At 43.4% G+C, this 23,108-nt stretch overlaps 2 protein-coding genes and 1 long non-coding RNA gene across 4 annotated transcripts; all 3 read right to left on the reverse strand.

The window, feature by feature from the left end:
* Positions 1-740: 740 nt before the first annotated feature.
* LOC135407630 (uncharacterized) lies at positions 741-1,165 on the reverse strand. Its single transcript, XR_010426951.1, has 2 exons — positions 1,097-1,165; positions 741-922 (listed from the first exon to the last, which is right to left on the reverse strand). It is a non-coding gene; the product is annotated as an uncharacterized LOC135407630 (long non-coding RNA).
* A 9,556-nt stretch (positions 1,166-10,721) lies between these two features.
* On the reverse strand, positions 10,722-18,966 carry FBXO4 (F-box protein 4). 2 transcript variants are annotated; one of them, XM_064642770.1, is made up of 7 exons: positions 18,877-18,966; positions 18,134-18,369; positions 16,179-16,399; positions 15,091-15,166; positions 14,428-14,606; positions 13,363-13,538; positions 10,722-12,340 (listed from the first exon to the last, which is right to left on the reverse strand). In XM_064642770.1, exons 1-7 carry the CDS (start codon positions 18,940-18,942, stop codon positions 12,251-12,253), a joined length of 1,044 nt encoding a protein of 347 aa, XP_064498840.1. In that variant the 5' UTR covers positions 18,943-18,966; the 3' UTR covers positions 10,722-12,250. The 2 variants fall into 2 exon arrangements, with proteins under 2 accessions (XP_064498840.1, XP_064498838.1); XM_064642768.1 differs by lacking the exon at positions 18,877-18,966 and adding an exon at positions 18,463-18,778.
* Positions 18,884-22,204, reverse strand: RIMOC1 (RAB7A interacting MON1-CCZ1 complex subunit 1). The gene is made up of 6 exons (XM_064642771.1): positions 22,057-22,204; positions 21,648-21,748; positions 21,104-21,250; positions 20,571-20,702; positions 20,255-20,369; positions 18,884-19,348 (listed from the first exon to the last, which is right to left on the reverse strand). The coding sequence occupies exons 1-6, from the start codon at positions 22,142-22,144 to the stop codon at positions 19,059-19,061; spliced, it is 873 nt and encodes a 290-aa protein (XP_064498841.1). The 5' UTR covers positions 22,145-22,204; the 3' UTR covers positions 18,884-19,058.
* Positions 22,205-23,108: the final 904 nt, after the last annotated feature.

A 23,108-nucleotide genomic window follows, 5' to 3' on the forward strand; every position in this document is an offset into this window, starting at 1 on the left:
TTGTCTACGAAGGATGCTGCTAAAGACCATCGAAGCCAATTTAACCACCGCTGAAAGAAATAAAGAAGGGGGAGATGTTGGAGGAGACAAGGAGGAGTGGGAGCGTTATGAAGCATGGAGGAAGATATATAACCCTTAAATGGACTCTAAAGTGCTGGACTTGACCTTTAATACCAATAATGACACTCACTGGACATGTCTGTTATACCCCAGTTGTTCCCCAGTTTGTTGTTATGAAGTTATACTGTGTTATGTACCCCAGTTGTTGTTTTTTAAAAATCACCCTCCATATTGTCTCCCTCATCCCCTCAGAGTTTTCCCGCCTTTTCCCTGCTTTCCCGCTCCTCTGCCTGCCATTGGCTAGGTTTTGGTGCAGTGCAGAGGTAGCCCCCATTGGTCCTTTCCCCCGGAGACATCCGAACCCCTCCTCTCCTGACCCAGCTGCCCAATCACCTTACTTCCCTGGTTGTCAATCCCATGCTCCTCCCTAGCCCAAGTTCCACCCCTTATCCAACCCTATATAAGTTGTTACCCACCTAATAAACGTTGGCATTGCTCCATTCACCTTCCACCGTGTGAGAACCCTTTATTGCAGTGCCCGACCCTATCCCTTATCCCAGCGAGTCGTGGCAATGCAGGACTCTGCACTGTGGCTAAATCCTACCAATCAGAACGAGGGTACAGCAACAAGGGAGCAAACAAGTCTGGACATGTCCAACTGCAAGTAGAACTGAGGTACATACTTAGAAAAACATGTATTAACAGTTCTTATGTACTACAGTGTCCGAGTTCTTTTCTGGTACGCATACTAAATGCTACTGGTATTCTTTAGTGTCCTCCTTAATAATTCCCGTAGAGTTCACGCCATCTCTGAAACCTTTTCCAGTCATTTTCCTCGTCCTCACAGTTTCTCACTGGAATGCTAGCAGACAAAAAGAGTACCAAGGAAAAGCACTTGCACTTGGCTCTTTTATGCAGCCTTCATAGTGGGCTTTTCATAGGGATTTCTGGGAAGCAAGACCCAAGTGCCTCTGCATTCCCATGCACAGTGCTGCCTCCCAAAACAGATCCACCCTTCCCTACTTCTGCTCCTTACATGCCAGTGCAGGACAAGGAAATCCATTAGTAGGCAGATTAAGGAATTCATGGGCAATGGGAGTACACTGGGGAGCCATGGCAGAGGGCAGGGGCTGGTGGGGATGTGAGGACAGAGAGCCCCATCTGATGTGAGGTCACAGAGCCCCACTTTGATCTGCTGTTCAGTGCCAGCTCTGGGCACCTCTGAGGCAGCAGCAGCGGCAGCAGCTGCAGCAGCATGTTGCGAGCACTGGGGGTCATGGTCCTCACCCGCTGCCTCCCCCTCTTTCTGGTGGCCCTGCAAGCCCAGGATGCCCAGTCTGCTCCAATGCAAGGGCAGGGAGCAGGTAGGCAGGCGGGGGCCAGCACCCACCCTAGGCTGGTGGCAGTGTGGCCAGGGCGAGGACTGGGTGAGCCAAGAAGGCAGCACGGTGCAGGCAGTGGGGCAGACACAGCCTGGAGAGGTGTGGAGGGGCTGCAGCTGCTTCAGGGGTTGTGGGGAGAGAGGGTCCTCATGATCAGGGAGGTGGGGAGTGGCAGTGCAGGGCCAGAAACTCGGCACTCACTTATCCATCACATTGCAATGGTTATCCAGCCTCGTGGCTGAGCTCCAGGACTGACCCACAGGCAGGTCACGTGGGCACATCATGGCTTTTGCTTCCTTTCAGAGCTGCCAGCTCAAAGTCCCAAGGGCAGCCAGGCACCCCCGCAGCTGTGAGAACACAGACCTGTCTGTGTGCCCTGTCATTCCCTGACCCCCTTACACATTCCTCTCTTGAGGTGGGATGGTAACTTCTTGTGGGTGTTTAGTTGTAGATGTGGCCAAAGGAAGGCCTCTTCCGTCTCCTGAGCCAGATTCCATGTTGATTCCAAGCTGGTATCTCAAGGGTGAGTAGTCAGGCTCTGCTATTTCACAGAATAGGCAGCCTTGTTCCATCTGTTAGTCAGATGTATCTTCATATGTTAATGTCCTTCTAAAATCTAAAATAGTGAAGGATTCCCAGAAGATACCTGTAGTTCCAAAGGAGCTCCTAAGAGCCTTTGAGAAAGCTGCATCTGGTTAGTATATCCCACTCTCTTAACCATAGGACTTGGGATGATGCACTTTTCGCTTACTCTGGGGATCTGCTGTAGCCTATGCAGCAACAAGGGATCAGTCAGAGCCTCGCTGCAAGGACACTCCATTTCACACCTTGTGTTGGCTGCTGAGCCACAGAGACAGTCCAGCACAGCTCCTGCTCCTAGACGGGCTTCCAGCTGAGAGCCAGGGGCAACTGCTGCTACACTTGTACCATTATTGGCCAGAGCTGCTCTGTGCAGATGCTGATATCCAGGTGTTGGGAACAGGACTGTGCTGAAATTGTGTTTGGCTCATGCACAGCCCAGCATCAAGGCAGAAGTGATGTCCCAGGAAATCTTGGCTGCTCTTTCCAGACCTCGGGGTCAGGGGTGGGTTGGAGCTGGACACCCAGTGTGAGGTCAGACAACTTACTTGAAGGGCTTCCTAGAATGGCTCATTTGGTGAATTCAGTCTTGGGTGGTTTGGCTCTACATTTCTAGTTGCCTCACAAAAAACTTGGCTGTGCTTTTCCTCCTGTTTTTGGGGACAGTGGGCTCCTCCCTGCAACTTGCCAAGTGCTAAGGACATGGTACCATGTTCCTGATGAGTTACTTCTAATGAAACTCTCCCATGTTCTTTCTAAAGAGATGGAGCCTAAGGCTGTGCAGAAGGAGACCTTTCAGATGGGAGAAAGAGACAGAGTGCCAGTCTCAGGGGAAGAAGGAGAGGCAATACAAGGCACCAGAACACCTGCTCAGCCTCAGGGTCATCCTGGAAGTGAGTGCTCAGGAGATGCTGGTGTTTGAAAAGAGGAGTATTTCTGGTATATCCCTGGAGAGCTCTCCAAGGATGAACTGCAGGTGTCCAGCACACAGCCCTGGCCTGCAGCCTGAAGGAACAGACTGGGCAGTGCTGGTGCAGGCTCTTCTCCAGGAGAACCTTAAGGGTTCCTTCTTGTCCCCTGGTCCTAAGACACCAGAGCCAGAGGCACTAGTCTCTGAAAACAAAATCCCTTGTGCATCTGAAGTGCAGAGCACAAACATTGTCTCTTGCATTGTCCTTTCTTTTGTCAGGATCAGCTACTCTGGGAAAAGCTGAAACTGCTCAGGAGCTGAGCAAGAACTATATCCTCGGAACTGCAGCAGCCTTCAGCGTGCTCCTGCTTGGGATTGCAGTCGGTTGCGTAGTCATGTCCCAGTTGATGAGAGACACGTGAGTTGGTTTCTTTCCAGTTATTTATTGCTACCATTGGCAATGGAGTGTTTGCACAGTGCTGGAGTGCCAAGGCAGCTCCTGGGAGCACTGTGCTGAAACCTCTGTGGTACAGTCCTTTAACTGGGCTCTTAATTCATATCCATGAGTAGACTTCTTTGAAATCTCTTTGTACAGAAGGAGCCAGGGAGATGGAGCATCACCAGTACAAGCTGATACTTACTCTGCCTGAGAAAGCAAGGTTTAAACTAGAGATAAAGGCAAAGCAGAGTCAGGAGAAGGAGCAGGAAGGGGCGAGAGAGACCAAGCAAACACCAAGTTCAACAACAGCTGCCACCTGTCACCAGGGATCTTTGCGGCAGAGCTCGCCCAGCTATACAGGAACATGGGCACAGACCCCACACCTCTGCCCGCTTGTCCCAGCTGCTCTCTGGCTGACGGGGCCTCATCACGGGAGAACTGGGTTTCCCTGGACTCACTCCAGCCCACACCGTCCTGGTGTCCCTGCTACCAGTACCAGCAGGGGTACTTTACTTTAGAAGATCATGTTTTGTTTTATGGACAATATATAAATAAATATATTGTTAAAAGCATTGAGTTCTCATCTGTTTTGGCTGTTTGTGTTGGGATAAAATGCACAGAGCTGGAAGCAGGACTGGATCTGTGAGAGGAGCTGGAAGAGGCCTGCACTCCAGGGAGGGACACCTTTGTCCCAGCATCAGCCTGGTTTCCCAGCTGATAGTTCTTCCACTAGACTGGGGACATGCTGTTGAGACGTGAAGTGCAAAGGCTCCACCTCATGATGAATGCAAATGAATGATTTGTCTTGCAGCTCTGAGCCTTGAAGCACAGGCACTCAGGTCTTTCTTTCCAGAAATCCATATCAAAAGCTCTGTATGAGCTGCATTAAAAAAAGCTAACTGGAAGTAGCCTTTATTTGTTACTATTTGTGTCAGGCAGGATTCTAGCAAAAAGCTAGTCTTGCTACAGCTTCATAACCTTCGAAGAATCCAGTTCCTACAAGTTCTACTCCAATACAGCCTCACAGTCCAGCACAATATACTTCAAGTAGGAAACCTTTACCATATGCAGATGGGCACACTACAAGAGTATGTTACTCTCAAAAAACATTATTTTAACCTCTCTTCCTGATTAATATGACAAAAATTTACATGAATTGATTAAAGGGTTGAGCCAAACTTTTCTTTTTTTCAATTCTGCAATTCACATACCTGTCACTCCACATTGGAGTGTTTCAACAACAATTGTTCTCTCTGTTGGTGCTGTTTTAGATATGTAGTTAACAAAATCCATCCTCATCTACCCAAATCCACAAGCTCTTTTCCTTTTTTAAATATACAATTTTTGGATGCATTTCAATATATCCAATGGTTCAGCATTTTTCAAGTGACTTCCCTACTGCTTGCACAGTCCTCTGACCTTTGCCCACACGAGAGCCAATGAACTATAGGGAAGGTCATCTGCCACGGTCCGGGGGAGAAGGAATAGGACCGCGACACTGCACAAAGGGTTCGACTCGAGGTAGAAGGTCGGGTGCAATGGCTCTTTATTGAGGGTGTGTGAGGGTTTATATAGGGTTCGGTATGGAAAGGGCTAGAAAACTGGGTGGAGCATGGGATAGACAGCCAGGGGAACAAATGAAGGTAAGAACTTAGAAAAGAGGGAGGAACTGGGAAGGAGCTGGGAAAGTAAAGGGCCAATGGGAGCTCTCTCCACACTGCGGCATTTTTTAGCCAATCAGAGGGAGGAGCAGGGAAGGTAGGGGATAAACAACTCTGGGCAAGCCTGGACATGCCCAGGCAATACAAGTGAATGGGGATAATGCAACCACATGGGAACATTACAAAAACAATATCTAAACTGGGGATAAACTGTCAAGTCCATAAGATGGAGTCTCTTTATGCACCGTAAATTTCTCTCCAGGCTTTAAAACTTTCCCAGTCGGACTCTTGCTCTACCACAGTCATTCCAGCCAGGAATGTCGGATGGGACTGATCCCTTACATTCAGATTTACAAAGCAACATTTTGTTCAGATCTGCACCATGACGACAGTCTGTTTTGCCAAGGGGATGAGGGGCAGCACAAGAGACACAGACACCAACCTCAAGGAACAAGTGTGTAATTTTACTATAATGCAAAACAGCAAAGAATTACAAAAGGATAAGCTCAGCAATGCAGCTAATCATTACTACAAAGAGTGCCTATAAGAATGATACATCACCAGTTACCCTGATACCATAATCAGCATCCAGACCCACACATCAGCTGGGGAGCCCCGGTTGCAGCAAAGGGTCGGAGAACCCTTCTCAGTAACTGGGAAATCCTACTCAGTGTGTCCACTCATAGGTGAGGTCTCCATCATTGCTGTGAAAGGTCCAGCTTTTATATTGTTAAACAAACCAAGCTTACATAACGACTAGTGCAGAAAAACATCTGGCTTCCTTCTCTCCTTGTGTTTCACCCAAAGCCTGGCCAGGGCTTAGGGGAAAACCAAGCTTTGACAATCTGTCACCAAACACAGCCAGACATCTAATTCCATGGCACTGACCAGTCTCTAAATACGGAAAGATAAATACATTCATATTTCACTGAGTCATACATATTTAATAATGAACAGATACCATTATTATTCACTAATGAGCATATACAAATATATCTTACTAATAAACATACATATTTACACACATGTAGTCTTACCATACTACATATTTTACTGAGAAGCATACATAGTTTTTGTAATGAGTGGATGCATGGCTAAATATAACGTTAGGTTGAAAGGTTCATCTAGAGGTAAACTTTGGCTCAGGGCTTGTTGTTCAGGCCTCAGCACCTCAACTATCTATCTTACCTACCTTAGAGCTAACCCCCCTGTTTTCCATTTGATCCCTTTCTTTTTCATCCTACTGGTAATGAAGATCTCCAGAAATGGATTGAGGTGATTATTGGTGGATTTATATTGTTAAGATTATTAAGTTTGTTTGGTGTATTTGTGGCTCAGGAAACTTGTGTGCGAATGGACTTTACAGAATTGTCTGCAGTCAAGTAGCCTATTTACAATGTTGGTATTAAATTACAGGTGATTATTGTCATGGTTTGAGATAGCCCCAAAATCCAATTCCCTAGTTCCATCCCCCCTCCCACATCTCAACCTAATGTGAGATGGGCTTTTCCAGAAAAAACACACACCAGACTCAAAGTGGGGGAAAGGCAATATATTACAATGACTGTACAAATAAATATAACATCACATTATACACATGATCACAAACTATCTCTACCATGACATATAGTATTTACAAGGATCAGATCTCTTCTCTCCTCCAAATAAAAGTCCAGGAGGGAAAGAAGGACAGATCCCTTCCAGTTCTTAAGCAGCAGCAGCATCTTCTGAGGCAGCAGGTTTCTTTCTGTCTTCTCCACATGCAGCAGCTGATTGCTGGCTTTCTTCCAGCACTCAACAAGGGAGGTATCAAACTCCCCCGGCCCCATCGCCTCACAACCGAGGGGTCTTCCGTGGGCTTCGTAACCCCAGACAAGGTTGTATCACCACGTCATATCACGAAGACACAGCGGGGTCTTCGTGACGGTCTGGTATCTTTTGCAGGAGACTCAAGCTCCTTCTTGCAGGGCCTTTGTGCCACTGCCTCTCAGGCTGCCACCGTGGCAGCAGTGCAAGAGGGGTGAGAACCAAGGTCACTCCCCCCTGCATTCCATCTGGCCGTCCCAGTCCAGCTCCTGGGACGCTCTGAGCTTCTCAGCTCCTCTCTGTAAGTGCTGTAGCACTCCAAGGCTCTTTCAAGTAAGAGTCCATCATCTTCCTCCTTCCAGGAGGTCTCAAAGGAGTTTGAGGGGCTGGTACAGTCTTACCCCAAACTCTGTCTCTCAGCTGCTGGCTCTCTTTCTCCCAGCTCTGTCTTCCAGGAGTCTTCTCTGCAGTGCTGCATGTTGTTTCTGCTGCTTCTTCTGGTTCAGGTTTTTATCTCTTGGCTCTCTGCCACCGTTTCTCTGGTGCTTGTTGGCTGCTGTCTGTGCCTGTGGAGAAAAAACATCTCCCAGCATAACTACAGGCACCTAGCCCAGCTTTATGCTGTTCCAGGTCCCTGCAGCCCCCCAGCCAGGGGCTGGGAGGGGGCCAGAGGCCCAAGGGGCACAGAGCCCCTACCTCGTGGCTCACAACATGGCCACCTCTTCTACAACAACCAAAACTACAACTCTTCTCTTCCGGTCTGGTTGTGATATGTTTACATTTCTGCAGGAGCGCCCATTGGGCAGAACTTCAAAACTTCTAGGGGTTTCCACCCCTTGGGGTCTACCACTTCTCTTAGCCTCTGGGGGAAAACAAGGTCCAAACCACGACATTATTGTTGCAGTGTTCCGATATAATATGCTGAATTTGAAGCAGGTGTGATTTAGTTAAGACTCAGGACTGAAATACTGAGTGTTCTTCTTGAATAACTAGATTTCACAGTCATCCATCACAGTTCCTTATTTGTTGAGGGACATAGGCACGTTAGTGACAGCTAGAATGGAAATAATGATGCACATGAAATCAGTAACAACAATTCTTATAAAATCATAGAATCATAGATTTATATATGTTGGAAAAGACCTCTAAGATCTTTAGTTCAGCCTTTGATAGATCACAACCCTGTCAGCTAGAACCATGGCACTAAGTGCCACATCCAGTCATTTCTTGAACACCTCCAGGGATGATGACTCCACAACCTCCCTGGGCAGCCCATTTTAATGCTTGACAATCCTTTCAATGAAGAAATTCTTCCTAATGTCCAACCTGAATCTGCCTGGCACAGCTTAAGGCTTTGTCCTCTTGTCCTATTGCTAGTTGCCTGGGAGAAGAGGCTGAACCCCACCTGGCTACAACCTCCTTTCAGATGATTGTCTAGAGCAGTAAGGTCTCCCCTGGGCCTCCTCCAGGCTAAACCACCCCAGCTCCCTCAGCTGTTCTTCCTATGATTTAGTCTCTAGATCCTTGGCCAGCTCTGTTGACCTTCTCTGGACTTGGTCCAGGACCTCAATGTCTTCCTTGGGGTAGGGAGCCTAAAACTGAACACAGGTTTTGAGATGCTACCTCAACAGTGCCGAGTACAGGAGGACAATCACTGCCAATGGTATCCTGGCTTGGATCAAAAATCCAGGCCCAGCAGGACCAGGCCAGTGATTGTCCCCCTGTACCGGGCAAGCGTATATTCCACACTGTTGGCTCATGTTCAGCTGCTGTCGACCAGCACCTCCAGGTCCTTTTCTACTGGGCTACCTTCCAGCCACTCTCCCCCAGCCTGTAGCGCTGCCTGGGGTTGTTGTGACCCAAGGGCAGGACCCAGCATTTGGCCTTGTTGAACCTCATACCCTTGGCCTCAGACCATTGATCCAGCCTGTCCATATCCCTCTGCAGAGCCTTCCTACCTTCCTCCAGCAGATCGTGCCCGATTTGGTGTCATCTACAAACTGACTAAGGGTGCACTCAATCCCCTTGTACAGATCATCAATAAAGATATTAAACAGGACTGGACTCCTGGTACATTCTTTTGACATCCATGTAATGAGTTTCATTGCAGATCCAAAGACATAAAAAAAGGAGGGTCCTCTTGAGAAGGCAGAATGCTACCAGGCCTCTTGCCAACATCTGTATGCATTTTGTTTCCCATTAATAATGCTGCAGGGCACCTCTGTGCCTCAGAGCAAAATCGCAGAATAACAAAATCCAAAACACATAAACATCCTGCTGTAGGTAGGATATTCCTTTAGTTCTTCCTCCATCATAAGAAAAGTTGTCTAATTTATTTTCTCCCTCTTGTCTTTCAGTTCATTTTATTAGTATCCTTACCTTATTGCAAACAATATTATAACAGTCAGAATTAACACACTGTGTAAGATATCTGCTTGTGAGGGAAGAAAAAGGAGCAAAAAGCCTCTTGGTTTTTAATTGTTTGGAATGATGTAGTAAGTTTTAATCAAAGCTAATTCTAGGCTCTTGATTTGCAGTTTCATCCTCCTCAGGGAAAACTGAGAGCAGCCTGTGTGCAAACATCCTCTGGGCCTGAAATTTAAGCACAAGCTCTAGCAATAGTATCACCTTCTATAACTGACAGAAGAGTCTTATTTCTCTATTCTTGTATTTCAGGAAAGTAATTTACCCAGAACCACTAGTGCTAAAATGGCATGAAAGACACACTAAATAACAGACTAAAGCATCAATCACCTTGCAATAATGCCAGCAATTACTTCCATACATCTTCTTGACAGCGACTCCAGCTTTTCTCTTTAGCTGTGATATTCATGCTACCATACAAATTGATACTGATGATAGCCACTAGATTAAAAGAAGAGGCAGCATGTCCCCGTCTTTGAAAATCATGTTGAAAATCAGCATCCCCACAGCCACCTTCTTTTTGGGAAAGCTGTTCAGGTGAAGCCTCACTAACCAAGTTTTCTTATCCATCACGTGTATTGCCATTTTAACCTTTTACTTTTATTTTGTGACCACTGTTTATGTAAACATCCTGTCTCAGTGGGCAGGAAAGCAATTTTCTTTCTAGCACTCTTAGAATCCTTCATGCCAAGGAGAGCAAGATTTCTGGGATCCAGATGATTTTATTTCTCACAAACCCATCACAGTTGCTTCCACTGTGATAAATACAAGGCCAATTAGATTTAAAAAAAAAAAAAGAGTTTTACATTAAAAAGTTTTAAAATACATTTATGTCATGATTCCACATCAAACTAGTTTTGAATTTGTAACAATATAAGTCCCAAGCTTAACTGACTAACTATGCTTCTAAATTCATCAAACTCAAAAATTTAAATAGTAGAAACTGGTTTAGTTTAAAGATAAAAGATAGTGCTAAATTAAATATGGAGTACATCTCTGCAACTAATTGGTGTATGTACGCTCAACAGGCTGGCTGCCTCTCCATAGCACACCTCTGTGCATCTCAGTGCTCTTTTGAACAGTGTACACAGTCATCTTCCTTGCCTGTACTGATCCACCACGGCACTCAATCATGCAGATCTGTGACTGTATGGACTTCTCATTCCCACTGTTTGTTTTCTAGACTGCACCCTTAAAACTCATAATTCTTGAAGTTATTCTACCTTTAAGTTAACGTAACTAATGTTCTTTAGATTAAAAAAAATTATATACCCTACGTTATCCTGACCTTTTGAGAGGACAGTGAGTGAATATCTGTTAATTAAACTGGAAACATAAAATAACCTTGTTCATTATGATAGCAATGCTAATTCATTATGTTGTGACAGCATGACTGCAGTGTGTGCACACATTGCACACATGTGGAGGGCTTAACACACATAGAAAGACTGTAAACATCGTTCTTTAAAAAATAATTTATTCCTTGTGAAGAAAGTAGAATGATGATCTTACATAAACCCCCCCATATCTGTAGCTGACGTAGCATCAGGTTGCTGCATTCGACCCTCTACTTACAGATCACTATGAAATTATTAGGACTAGAAGGAAAGTCGCACACATCCAGTCACAAGGCATGGAATTTTACCCTAAATACCCCTGAATCTATTGCATCTGCTCTATTTTAAAGGGCAAAACACGCATACACTATTAAAAAAAAGAGGGATAAACCACAGAATTTTCACAGTATATGGATTTTCCCTTGAAACTCCCATATGTCCAAAAGCATTTAGAAAGCTGAATTAATTGCACATAAAGATTAAAAAAAAAGACATTTTCTAGGTCATTAAAAAAAAATCCAACCATTTTCTCAAATGGAGTATTTCTGACATAGCTGTGTTGAGCACCACTCACACTTCCCACACAAAGGGCTGTATGTGCACCATGCAATCTTTTATCTAGGTTCCAAAGAAAAATTGTGAGACTGTTGAATTTCCATGGAGAGAGGAAAACAAGCAAGAAGCACAGAAAGTAAGTAAGTGCACAGGCAAAAAAATCCAAGGGAAGTTTCTGAACATTCATCCAATAATAAAAACACAAAAAAGGTGGAAGACTATGACTATCTCAAACATCTATACAGAAAATGCAATTCCAGCTTTAAAATGTTACTTCCCTTTTTCTAAAAATATTTGCAACTGTGTAGAAAATTTCAAAGACAGGTACAATTCATACCTGGAAATGGCCACAACTATTTCGGTAACTGATAGTTTATGTATTTGATAAAGTTCTGAAGTACTAATGATTCTATTTAACATCTGTTCATTACATCAGAGGTATGTGCAGTTCAAGCTAATAATTTCAACAGGAAAAGAAAGATGCTGAAGTCTACCGTGGTTGGTTAATAAACAGGATCACAAATAAGAAACAGCAATTCATACATGGCAGTTTGCTTGTTTGCTTCTAAGAATTTTGGTCTGACTGACATTCCTTCTGCTATTTTTTGTCTAGACATTGTTTCTGGAAAAAATGCAGGGGAATTCTTTCTGTCAGCCTACTGTACCAAGTACAGTTCTTTGGTTGGGAACTGTCCCTGTCAAGATCTCCACTGAAAATGTTAACTGAACATGTGGTGCCTGCCACAGGGCTGTGCTGATAAACTAATGTAGTGTTACATGTATTTACTGAAGAGAACAGACAATCAGACATACTGAGAAAATTGTACTGAAGGCCCCCGGCTGAAAGAAGGAAAACAACCAAAACACCCAAACCGACCCGCCCAATTACTTCATAGCTGCTGGAATCCAAGCAATCCTACTTGTACTTCTAATTCAGGACTGCAGTTGGAAGAATGTTAAGTATGTGCAGTGATATAAATGCAGGGTTGTCTTTTAAATTTTCCTTCTGACAGAGCCCCTGCAGGAAGGACAAGACTCTCGCTAAATGAAATGCAAAATGCCAAAGGGTTTATACAGTACGACAATACACAATTCCATTACTGTGCATTTTTACAATTTGCTTCTTCCAAGAGCCACTCAATTCCATTTAGCAAACCATCTAAAGTTGCAGCTACATTGTCCTGCACCTGTGAAAATAAAAAAGAAGCTAATGTATTAGAGATATCAGGTAACAGGATCTAACAGTATTTTAACATCACTCCATGTCCATCCATGAAATCAGAAACAACCATATAAGATCTAAATTTTTATTATTGGTCTAAAGGTCCCTTAGATAAAAAAGGCTTCATAAGAGTAAGCAAACAAAAAAACCCCACATTAAAACCCATCAGAAAAGCTTTCACTCTTGGTACCAATGTGTGTTTTTTCTCAATCATTCCATCAGGTATTCTGGAACACTGTCCTTAATTTACAGATGACAATGTACTTGAAAATTCTTCTTGTAACTCTTAAAGCAAAAATGCTGCTAGCTCTAGACTTCTACGCATATTATTACTATTCGGATTTTGTAACTTTTATCAAGAGGTTATTACAAACAGTTTGGGTTTTTAAAAGCCTGTAAACATTTTCCTTATGAAAATGAAGGAATTATCTCAAATCAAAATTTAGGTTTTTTCTGGTTTTATTATTCTTCAGCTACACAACATTAACAAAAATTAATTATATGTGGCTGAATCATGCTAATATATACTGTGCTCGACAAGCATAAAAAAACAGGTTCAGGACCTCACATCCTATGTAAAAAACTGATTTGTCAAAAACTTGAACACATCACATCAAGCGAGCAACAGTCTCCTAAAAATGGCCCAAAAATCTATCTTGTTTCCAAGGCCTTGGGTTATGACTCAAGTAATTTAGATTTAAATTAACTGAAGCTTCCTTACTCCCTTCAAGACCAGAATTTGTCCTTCCTTACATTCTGAAGTCTCTTGTGTGTTCCTGGAGAAGCCACTGAACTCCCTATTCTCAGACAGACTAATGATTCCGCTTAGAGGACCAGAGAAACTAAATCCCTCACTTAAGTGGAGGGCTCATGTGCCGGTGTTAAAAGCTGCACACTTGCTTAGGTAGGAGTGGTTCAGGAACCTGAAAGCCTAAACTGAATGTAAGTCAAAAGAGAAACAGAGAATAAAGGTTTAAATGCAAGTACCATCCAGGGCTGACGTAGCAGATTTAGTTGCAACTGATGTGCCACATAAACACATGGAATTCTTTCCACACCAATGTGAGAGACACAGGACAAAACCAGCAGAGGTCTGTTCGGAGGCCCGAGGGCTGGATCAATCATGGCCAAAATACGAGCCCATTCCTCCTGACGATCATGCTCTGAGAAACAATTTTTAACATGAGTCTTAAATACACGCAAATCCATGGAAGCATTTTGTTGTTATTTCGGAGGATTTTTTTAATTTCTTTTTTTATTTCAGAGGTGACGAAATAGAGGGCTGGAAGGGCGAAATGATCTAGTTCTGCCTATCACAATACTGATTCACCTGCACTCATGTCACACAAATATTAATGTCATGTTTAGATGTTATTTAAGGTCTCCATAGATTCTACAGGCAACCTATTTCAGTCCTTAACATCAGTGTTTTCCTAGTACCTTACACAGATCAAAACTGCAACAAGCCATTCAGACATACTCATATACTGTACAGTCAGCAGCTCTTCCCTACTGGATGTACTTTTCTCCTTAGTATATCCCTTCACATTTTTTTTTACCCACTTCTTTTCTGAACTAGTCCTTTCTCTCCATTTAAAGCTGATGAACGTAAAGACAGTTACAGTAATATTTGGATTATTCTCTTACAGGACTATACTAATTTAGACTAATTGCATCTTTTACTGAAGTTTTCCTGGTGAAAGTTCTGTTTCCAGACTATTACACCACAATGTATTTCAGGCTTCTCCTGCACATGGCCAAGGGTTTTGTTTATGTTGTTTTTTAATCCATATATTTCCAACATGTAATTTAGATAGCAATCGTATCAGTATGTGCCCCAAACAAAAGAAGGAGCCATAACCCCTCAAAGGTTGATGAGAAAGTGTCTAGGATAGGGAACCTCTTCCACAGGATAAGCCATGAAGAAATAGCACTAATAAAGCAGATTTTGAAAGGATGAGAATGTGGATTTTGATGTATTATATATTCTTTGTAATTTTTATAACTTCCAATTATTCTCAAAGTGTGAATAAATAAAGATAAAGCCCTTACTTTTATGAGCTTCTGCATTAGCAACATAAATGAATCCATCAACTACTTCGCACACCTTCTTCACTTGATCTATTACACTGTAGTGCACGGCTTGCTGATTCCCATCTGTGCTGTTCTCTTGGTAAAACATCTTATTCACAGCAACAGCTTGCTCTGTCCTTGCTCTCCTCCTTTCCACACTGGAAGATATTTCAATATTTCAGTAGTCAGGTTAACTGAGAAAGCAAAACTCAATCCTGAGAGTCTAGGTAGCAGAGGAAAGGGACAAGAAAATGGTATGAACCAGCAAAATGATTTTGCTCCCTCCCGCCCCACCTTCTTTCCTGGTGTTCATATAGAGATGGCTAGCAATCTGCATATGAAAATACACCCCGGGACGAGTTTATATAGTGTTGCAAAAGGGAATCAACCAAGGTTTCAAGAGGGATTGAAGCACCTGTACTGTAGGTATGTAAGAGGCTTGGAAAAGGTTTATCACTTCCATGTGAAAACTCAGCAATTGAAAAAAAGAAAGGAAAAACAAAGATATTGATGCTTCAATTTATAGGGAATTTCGATGCATGTGAATGCACATATAGAAGTCACATGACAAAAAGATGAGGAAGGTATGAAATGAATGAGAAACTGTACTTTTTATTTAGCAGAGACCAAATCTTATCTTACCTGGTGGTGGAGTACAATGTCAGAATATTGAATTTTTGACTGTTATTAAACTGAAAACTGACTCCTGATCCAATTCCTACAGGGAAAAAATGAATACATGAGATTACAACTACTTGGCTACTGAATATAATTAAGTAGTAGTCTGAATATTCCAGTGGTGCTATAATATGGATATATTCAAGCCTAGATACTGCTGCTAGGGGTAGCAGATTTACTATCTTACAATTAAATTTTATACATGCCCTAATTGGTCAGACTATTAATTTAATGAAAATCAATTCAATTATGTTCAAAAAAATGAGGCATTTCCATATTTCTGATAATTAGACTTGAACCTAGAAACCCAAATCAGAAAGGAGGCAGACTTGTGTTTACCAGCTGAAATTGTCATAGCAAAGGCTCTAGTCTGTTAAAGACAAGCTGCATTGAAAAGGATGGAGAGAAATTAAAAAAAAAACAAAACAAAAACTAAAAAATAATTTTCACACTTCCTACAAATACAGTTTAATTATTCTAATTCTGATGTGCTGAAATAAACATTAGTTAAAAAGTAATACATTTTTGTCTCTGGTTTGGACTGAAGTGAAATTACAGATGTTCAAAGTTATTCTTTTACACACCAAAAAAAAATCCTTCACCTGCTCCTGTAACTCTTCTAAATGAAAATTACACCATTTGACATAATCATGTAAAGGATCAGTCTTGAGTTCTTGTATAAAAACAAAAATGTGGTTTTTAACCCCTCACTGCAAGCAGTAGTACCTAAACGAAGTTCTGTCTGCATTTATCCATTACAACAAGAGCTGTAACATGGAATTTTGGATGAAATAAGTACGAGGAGCAAAATGATCCTTCTGACATTGTGCAAATTTAGTCATAAATTCACTGCAGCTATTAGTTTGTCCCAAATGTTCTCTGCATTTATCCTTCTGAATGAATACAAAGAAAGAAAATGGGTTTTTTCCATGATGTTACTGACTTTTATGGGGACAAAAAAACCCATCCTTTTTCTCTGTTTCTCCAACCGCATTTTTTTGTGTTATATTTGTTCACAAAATATAAAGGTCAAAAGCCAGAACCATCATTACCATGAATTTGTCTATGAGGTAGGCCAGCTACTACCAGAATTTCTGGGCACGTCATCATCTTTTGCACTAACGAGTTGTCCAGCTCTTCCAAACCCGGCCCAAACATGGCAAAGCGAGGCTCTGCCTGAGTGACCAGTGATTGCAGAAAGGAAGTCACAGCCCCATATCGGGGTCGGCTTGATCTCAAACTTCTTCTACCCTGAGGACAGCTCTTTTTGTATCTGTGTAAAATAGATGCAACTAGAAATTAAACACAAGATACAGAAGAGGTATTAATCAAACAACATAAATTGACTTAGGTCCCACACTTCTTATGCTTTGCTACTGGTTCAACTCAGAAAGCATAGGTCAAAAATTATAGAGTTCCAAACTGATGCTTTCAAACACCAGTACAAAGCAGGCAAAGACATCGGTTCTCTTGAAGTCCAAATACTGACTTTTTGGACCTTGTTATGTTGCTATCAATACATCATTCAGTTTATTTAAAACAAAATAAAATAAATTAAAATAAAATAAAATTACACATTCCCCCACCCTCACTGAACACACAATACAGATAAAATAACATCAAAGCAGATGAGTCACATAAAAAAATAAAATTAGGAAAATTAGACTGTTGAGTGCATTTCAAACTTTAATTAGACTGCATCTGTGCTTGAAACAGGTAACCACCTGAAATGGACCATATCCCCTGCAGGTTCAGAGCATGCATGCTGTGAAAGATGAGTGTTGTCTGCAAGCTTATGCGCTTGCTTGGTGCACAAGCTAGAAAACATGAAAAGACTTTGGTAACCAAGGGGAAGAGTAACAGTAAGACAGATATCCTAGAGCAGCAGTTTCAGCCTGCTTCTGCAGTCATGGTAGACTGTTGCTGGACAAACCCCTTCTAAATGAAATTTACACCATGTGACGTGATCATATAAAGGATCAGTCTTAAATTCTTGTATAAAAACAACAAATGTGTGCTCTTCTACACCTACACTGAGGTACTTCAGTTGAGATCAGCAGAACCACTAAGTGCAAACAGACACAATAGAAATCAGTGGGAGGTGGTTTCAAACAGGTGATGCTCTGAAGTATTCAGACCTGAAGAGATTTAAATCCAATCTCAAAATCAGTATATATTTTGCACTTCAAATTCTGGGTGCATTGTTCCTGTCTGTAAAGTGCGGCTGAAGGGCACAGAGATTGCAGAAGCTAGTCCATTTAACGTGAAAAAACATGTTAAGCATCACCTTTGGAAAATTTAACTGCAAATAAATAAAAAACCCCAAACAAATCCACGAACCACTACTACAAATTAATCAATGGAATTGAATGAAGTTAAAAAAAAATTCCCACAAAATAATCTGCTTGTTTAAGAAGTTCTTGTCAGTCATCTAAACACATTGTGAGTGTTGCTATTCTTGTCAACTATACTATCTGAAACCAGTCTTTTACAGCCTTCAACAATCAGAGCTAAAGCAACACTACTTGTTCTTCTGTGCGCATTCAAAAAAACTTTTTTTTTTTATTAGGTCTTCCATGTAAGATGAAAAAAATAAAGATTCATTCCACTTGCCATAGTTTGAAAACTTCTTAGTACTTTTATTAAAGAAGAAATCACTTGCCATTGTACTGAGAGCAAAGAACACTTCTTATCAACAGTATGCAGAGCTTTTGAGATGACTGTATTTCTGTGGCATAGCAAAGCATAGTTTATGAACAGCTTTAATTAGCTCTTTTTTTACAATGTCTTACATTCCTGTTGAGCTACGAACAGAAAGAGCTGACCAGACCATCGAACAGCAGGAAACTGTATTTCCAAAATAAACAATGGATTTGATAAAAGATCAAAATTTAAACAGGAGATTACAGCAGAGCTTTATTGCTGTATACATGAAACATGCCTGTGGGCTGAGTATTACTTCTGAAGAGAGACTGAAAGTCATGTAAGGCAACACGAAGATACTTACACTGCCATGTAATCATACAGTGCCTTATCGCTGGCCTCTGAAAAGGCTTTATTAAAAACCTCTACATCTGGGAGCGACTTCCAATCAACAGACGTCCAGAGGGGGAGATCCCGCAGGAGAAAATACCTCCACAACAACGGGTCCCGCACCGCCGCCCTCCAGTAACTACTCGTGCTTCCCAGGCGGCACAGATCTTGGGGCGAGAGGAAGGACATGATGTTCAGCTGCACGTCGATCTGAAAACCAGGGAGAGCAGCGGTTTAAGCGACTCGGGAATGTTCCGCGGCGGAGCCGGGAGAGGCGGGATGTCCCGACCGGGCCCCACTCACCGGCAGCCTCTGCAGGGCGCTCGCCTCCTCCGCATCTCCCGGGAGCGCTGGATGCGGGGGGGCCGCGAACGCGGCGGGACCGCCGCGTTCGCGGCCCCCCCGCATCCAGCGCTCCCGGAGGACACGCAGCCCACCCCTCACAGCCGCTTCCAAGCCTCCTGCCCGCTCCTCTCCTCCCTCAGCAGCCATGGCGCCGCCGCCGCCCCTCACACCGCAGCGCGCCGGCGCCGCGGACTTTGGCACCGCCGAGGAGGCGCCGCCATCCTGCCCCGAGGGCTGGTTACTTCGGCAGCTTTGTTTGAGCGTGGGGGGTTTTTGTTTTGTTGGGGTTTTCCTCCCTCTCTTCCCCCCCCCCCCCCCCCCCCCCCGCTCCCCCGCCCTTCCCCCTCAGAAATACTTGATTACACTTTGGACCTTGGTATTCCAGTTCTTTGAGATTGTGCGTGTGGGTTTTTTTTTTAATGCAGCAGAAGTATACATTTCGATTTAAAAATTAATAATAATAATAATAAAAAAAAATAAAACCAGACACGGAAGCAGAGGCAAAACTCCTTAGTTGTGCTCCGAGGACATGGGGTTTCTTCCGGAGGTGGATCTTAGCTGTGGGATTTCACAAAGTCACGCAACATTTGTTTTGCCGTCGTCGTGTTCCACCCTTGGCCTTTTAAAGGTCCCTCACATACGGTCACATACTTCGTTAACATGTTTTTCCCTGTTTCTTGGAAGTCCAGCCACACGCTCTGTGTTCCGCTGCCCAGGCTGCTGTCACACACAGGATCTATTGACTCAGGGCTTTCCTGCTTCCCTTCTCCCCCGTGTTTCAGTCCCCAGTAGCACATTTCTCCACTGTACATCATTGCCAGTAAGTGTGTGTCACTAAATACACCTGCAAAAATAATTTATATGGAGTACTTTATTGTTCTAAGAAAGTACACAGCTTGTTAACTTTTTTTTGAGTTTCCTGGAAAAAAATTCCAAAATGACAGTCTCAGCCTGTTAAATAGGTAAACCAAAAAAACCAACTCTTAACCTTGGGATGACTGACAATGCCCAGAAGAGAACACAGATCAAGACTGTGCTTATTACTCTGTCCGTTTTGACCCTCCATAATGCTAAAATCTTTAAGATTGCCATCTAACCAAAATTCTGATAATTATGTTTGCCTATTATCGTTGAGAATTTCAGTATTACGCAAAGGCATGACTGTGCATATTAATGTTAGAATATTTCTGTGCCTCCCATAATTCAAGACTGAAAGAAGATAGTTCTATAGATTGCTCTATAGTAATGCAACTTACATAAAGCTATATAGGGATAGAGAGAATTTGCCAAATCTGAACAGTTCTGCATGTAGTTTTTACCTGTGTGAAGTCTTTAATTCTTTGTACCTGTGTTATCCTAGAGCTAAACGGGCAGACCAATAGGCAGACATCTAGCACCCTCTGCAGCCGTATCTGTGCCTTAAACATCTGTCAATTGTCAACTGGATGGCTGCAAAACACACATGCTCAGCATAAAACACCCGCAGTCTCAGTTCACCTTCATCCAGTGTGCTCAAAAACACAGCGAAAATGACCACTACCACTTTCTAAAATCTACGAGTCAAAAAAGAAGGGGGTGAGCACTGCTGCCTGCTTATTTGCCTCATTATTACCTTCTTGTTCTAAAAAGTGACAGGTTTTGAATACAAATTCAAAGAATGAAAACACACAAAAAACCACTTCATAAAGTGAAGCAGTTATTAAGAGGAGGGGGTTGTGGGTTTTTTTCAGGTTTTTTTGGGTTTGTTTACCTTCACTGAGTAATCTAGCTGTGTCTTTATCTTGAAGTAAGACATCTTCATTTAGCTGAAGAGGGCATCTAAAGCTAAGCATCTTCATCAAGTAATGAACTCCATCATTAAGACACTGAGTACAGTTAAAAATGAGGAAAAAATAAGTTCTGGTTAAATTAATGGTAGCCAGAAATACTTCTATGAATACCCCAAAACCCTACTAAAAAAAAAAAAAAAAGATAAAAAGAAAAAAAGATAAAAAAGCAGCCATATTTTAAAAGTGAAGAGTCAAACTTGTATTCACAAGCTCATAGAATGTTTTCATTTACTTTACCTTTTTAAACGTGGCAATGTTTCCTTGTAGCCATTCTCTCCTTTCTTTTGCTGTATGACAGTACATGTAAAGCAGGGCTCCTTTCCTCCAGTAAAGACATTCTAACAATTCTGCACCAAGGATGTTAATGGGCTGAAATAAAATCCAACAAACTGGGCTAACACAAAAATAACCCACCTGAACTAGTCATAAACACAGTAACACATGCAAAGAGTCTCTTACTTCAGAGGCTGTACTTGACAGCAACACTCAGAAACACAAGACTAACCGAATACTGAAAACGGTCAAATCAAACTATCATTAACATGTCATACAATCGTAAAATGTTAGTGAGAGAAATTCTGAGCATGCAACAAGTTATTTGAAACAATATTTTCAGGAATCAGTATTTAAATACAAGAAAGAGTTGAAAATTTTTCAAAATACCTCAAGTTCTGCCCATCAAAAATACAAACACTACCATCCTGTTTCAGATTTTTTATTTTAAAATAATGAAATAATTAATCCTCTGGTTCAAGAACATCAGTACTCACTTCTTCATCTACGTTGCATTCCCTCACTACATCTTCTGGTTCTGAAAGAATACAAATAAGTTCTTTAAGTTTTTGCAAGGAAGTTTCTTCTGGAAAATCGTCATCCACAAGCTGGTTTTCCTCAAAATACGTTATGTCTAGGACAGCCTATGAAAACAAGAAGACATACAAAGGAAAAACGCTACCGGCAAAATAATGAAGTAGTGGTGTGTTGTAACATAAAAAACTTGTTAGTTTATAAAACAATACAATTTGAAGGTATTTTTTAACATTTTGTTTATTAAAGGTGCAAGTTATAAGTATTGAAAGATTGCTGGCAGTGAACGTAAAGTCAGCCCCCTTTCTGTCCCTAAAGTATCAGTACAATTATTCTAGACTCCCAAGTTATCCAAGTCAACTGCAGCCATGTGCTTCACAGATGTTCACCGTACACACCAAGTAACAAGATATCCTCTTCTGCTCTATCCTCCTTTTTACATCAAAGCTTCTCTCACAGTATACACAGATTTTCTTGAAAGTCAGCTTGATGGTTTAAATACAATACCTGGGTATAGAGCTGAAAAAGAGCAGAAGGAGGCTCTTTCCCTTCGTTACAGAGGTCCTTCAGCTTCTCCAGAGCAGCTGAGCCTTTTGCTAGGAAGGTATCTGAAGGAAGAACATAATGCTTCCTTAGCACTGAAAGGCACTCAGCAGGAGCCTCGCTTCCTCTCCTTTTTCACATGGCTTCATCCACCCCCGCGGTATTTACAACAGCAGCTGGGTAACACAGCGCTTAAGCAAGCCAGCTGTCCTGTTAGCCCGCACCTTTCACAATTAAGTTGAGGGCATCCGCGGAACGCTCCGCTGTTCCCAAGCCGACCCCCACGCTCCGTTCGCGGGGATGCCCTACACCCCTCCCTGAGGGCCGCCCTCCGCCTGGTTCTCGGCCCGTCCCCCCTCGCTGTGCCGCTCACCGTCCCCGGCCGCGCCCCGGGGCGCCCCGAGCCGCCGGCCCAGCGCCGCCAGCCGGGGCCGCAGCGCGGGCACTGCCGGCAGCGCCATGGCCGCGCCCGCGCACACGCGCAGGCGCAGCGGGGCCGCGCCGGCGGGGCGGGAGCGGCGGGGCTGTGGCACAGCGGAGCCGCGGGAGCGGGGGCGGCGGTGCCGGGCGTCGGGGCTGCCTCACCTCCCTCAGCTCCCGCCCCGCCGGGACAGCCCTGCGCGCAACGAAGGCCGCGAGGGCAACTCTGGTTGTGTGGAGGCGTGAAAGCTCTTGAATGACAGGCGTCCATGGCGTCTGCGGATCCGTGTCACGGTTCCCCAGGAGAGCCGCTCGCGTGAGCCTGTGTCAGCAGAATTTATGTAGTGAACTTACATGTTGGAAAAGATCTTTGGGATCATCCAGTCCAAACTATGACCAAACACCGACATCTCAACTAGACCATGGCACTTAGTGCCACGTCCAGTTTTTCCTTAAACGCCTCTAGGGGCGGTGACTCCACCACCTCCCTAGGCAGCCTATTCCACTATTTAGTCACTCTTTCCCTGAGGAAATTCCTCCTAATGTCCAACTGAAACTTCCCCTGGCACAGCTTAAGACTACATGCTCCTGTCTTGTCTCTAGTTGCCTGGGAGAAAAGACCGATCCCCTCTGGCTATAGCCTCCTTCCAGGTGGTTGTAGAGAGTGATGAGGTCACCCCTGAGCCTCCTCCAGGCTAAACAACTCCAGCTCCCTCAGCTGCTCCTCGCAGGACTTGTGCTCCAGACCCTTTGGCAGCCTCCATGCTCCGTGCTCCAGCACCTCAATGTTCTTCATGGATTGAGGGTCCCAGAACTGGACACAGGAAGCCACATATGTGGCTTCACCAGTGCCAAGTATAGAGGGAGAATGACATCCCTGGTTCTGCTGGCTACACTATTCCTGATACAGGCCAGGATACCATTGGCCACCTGGGACACAGCTGGGCTTTGTTCAGCTGGCTGATAACCAGCACCCCAAAGTCCTTTTCTACTGAAAAAACTTGA

Source organism: Pseudopipra pipra, chromosome Z, assembly GCF_036250125.1.
Source record: "Pseudopipra pipra isolate bDixPip1 chromosome Z, bDixPip1.hap1, whole genome shotgun sequence".
Lineage (NCBI taxonomy): Eukaryota > Metazoa > Chordata > Aves > Passeriformes > Pipridae > Pseudopipra > Pseudopipra pipra.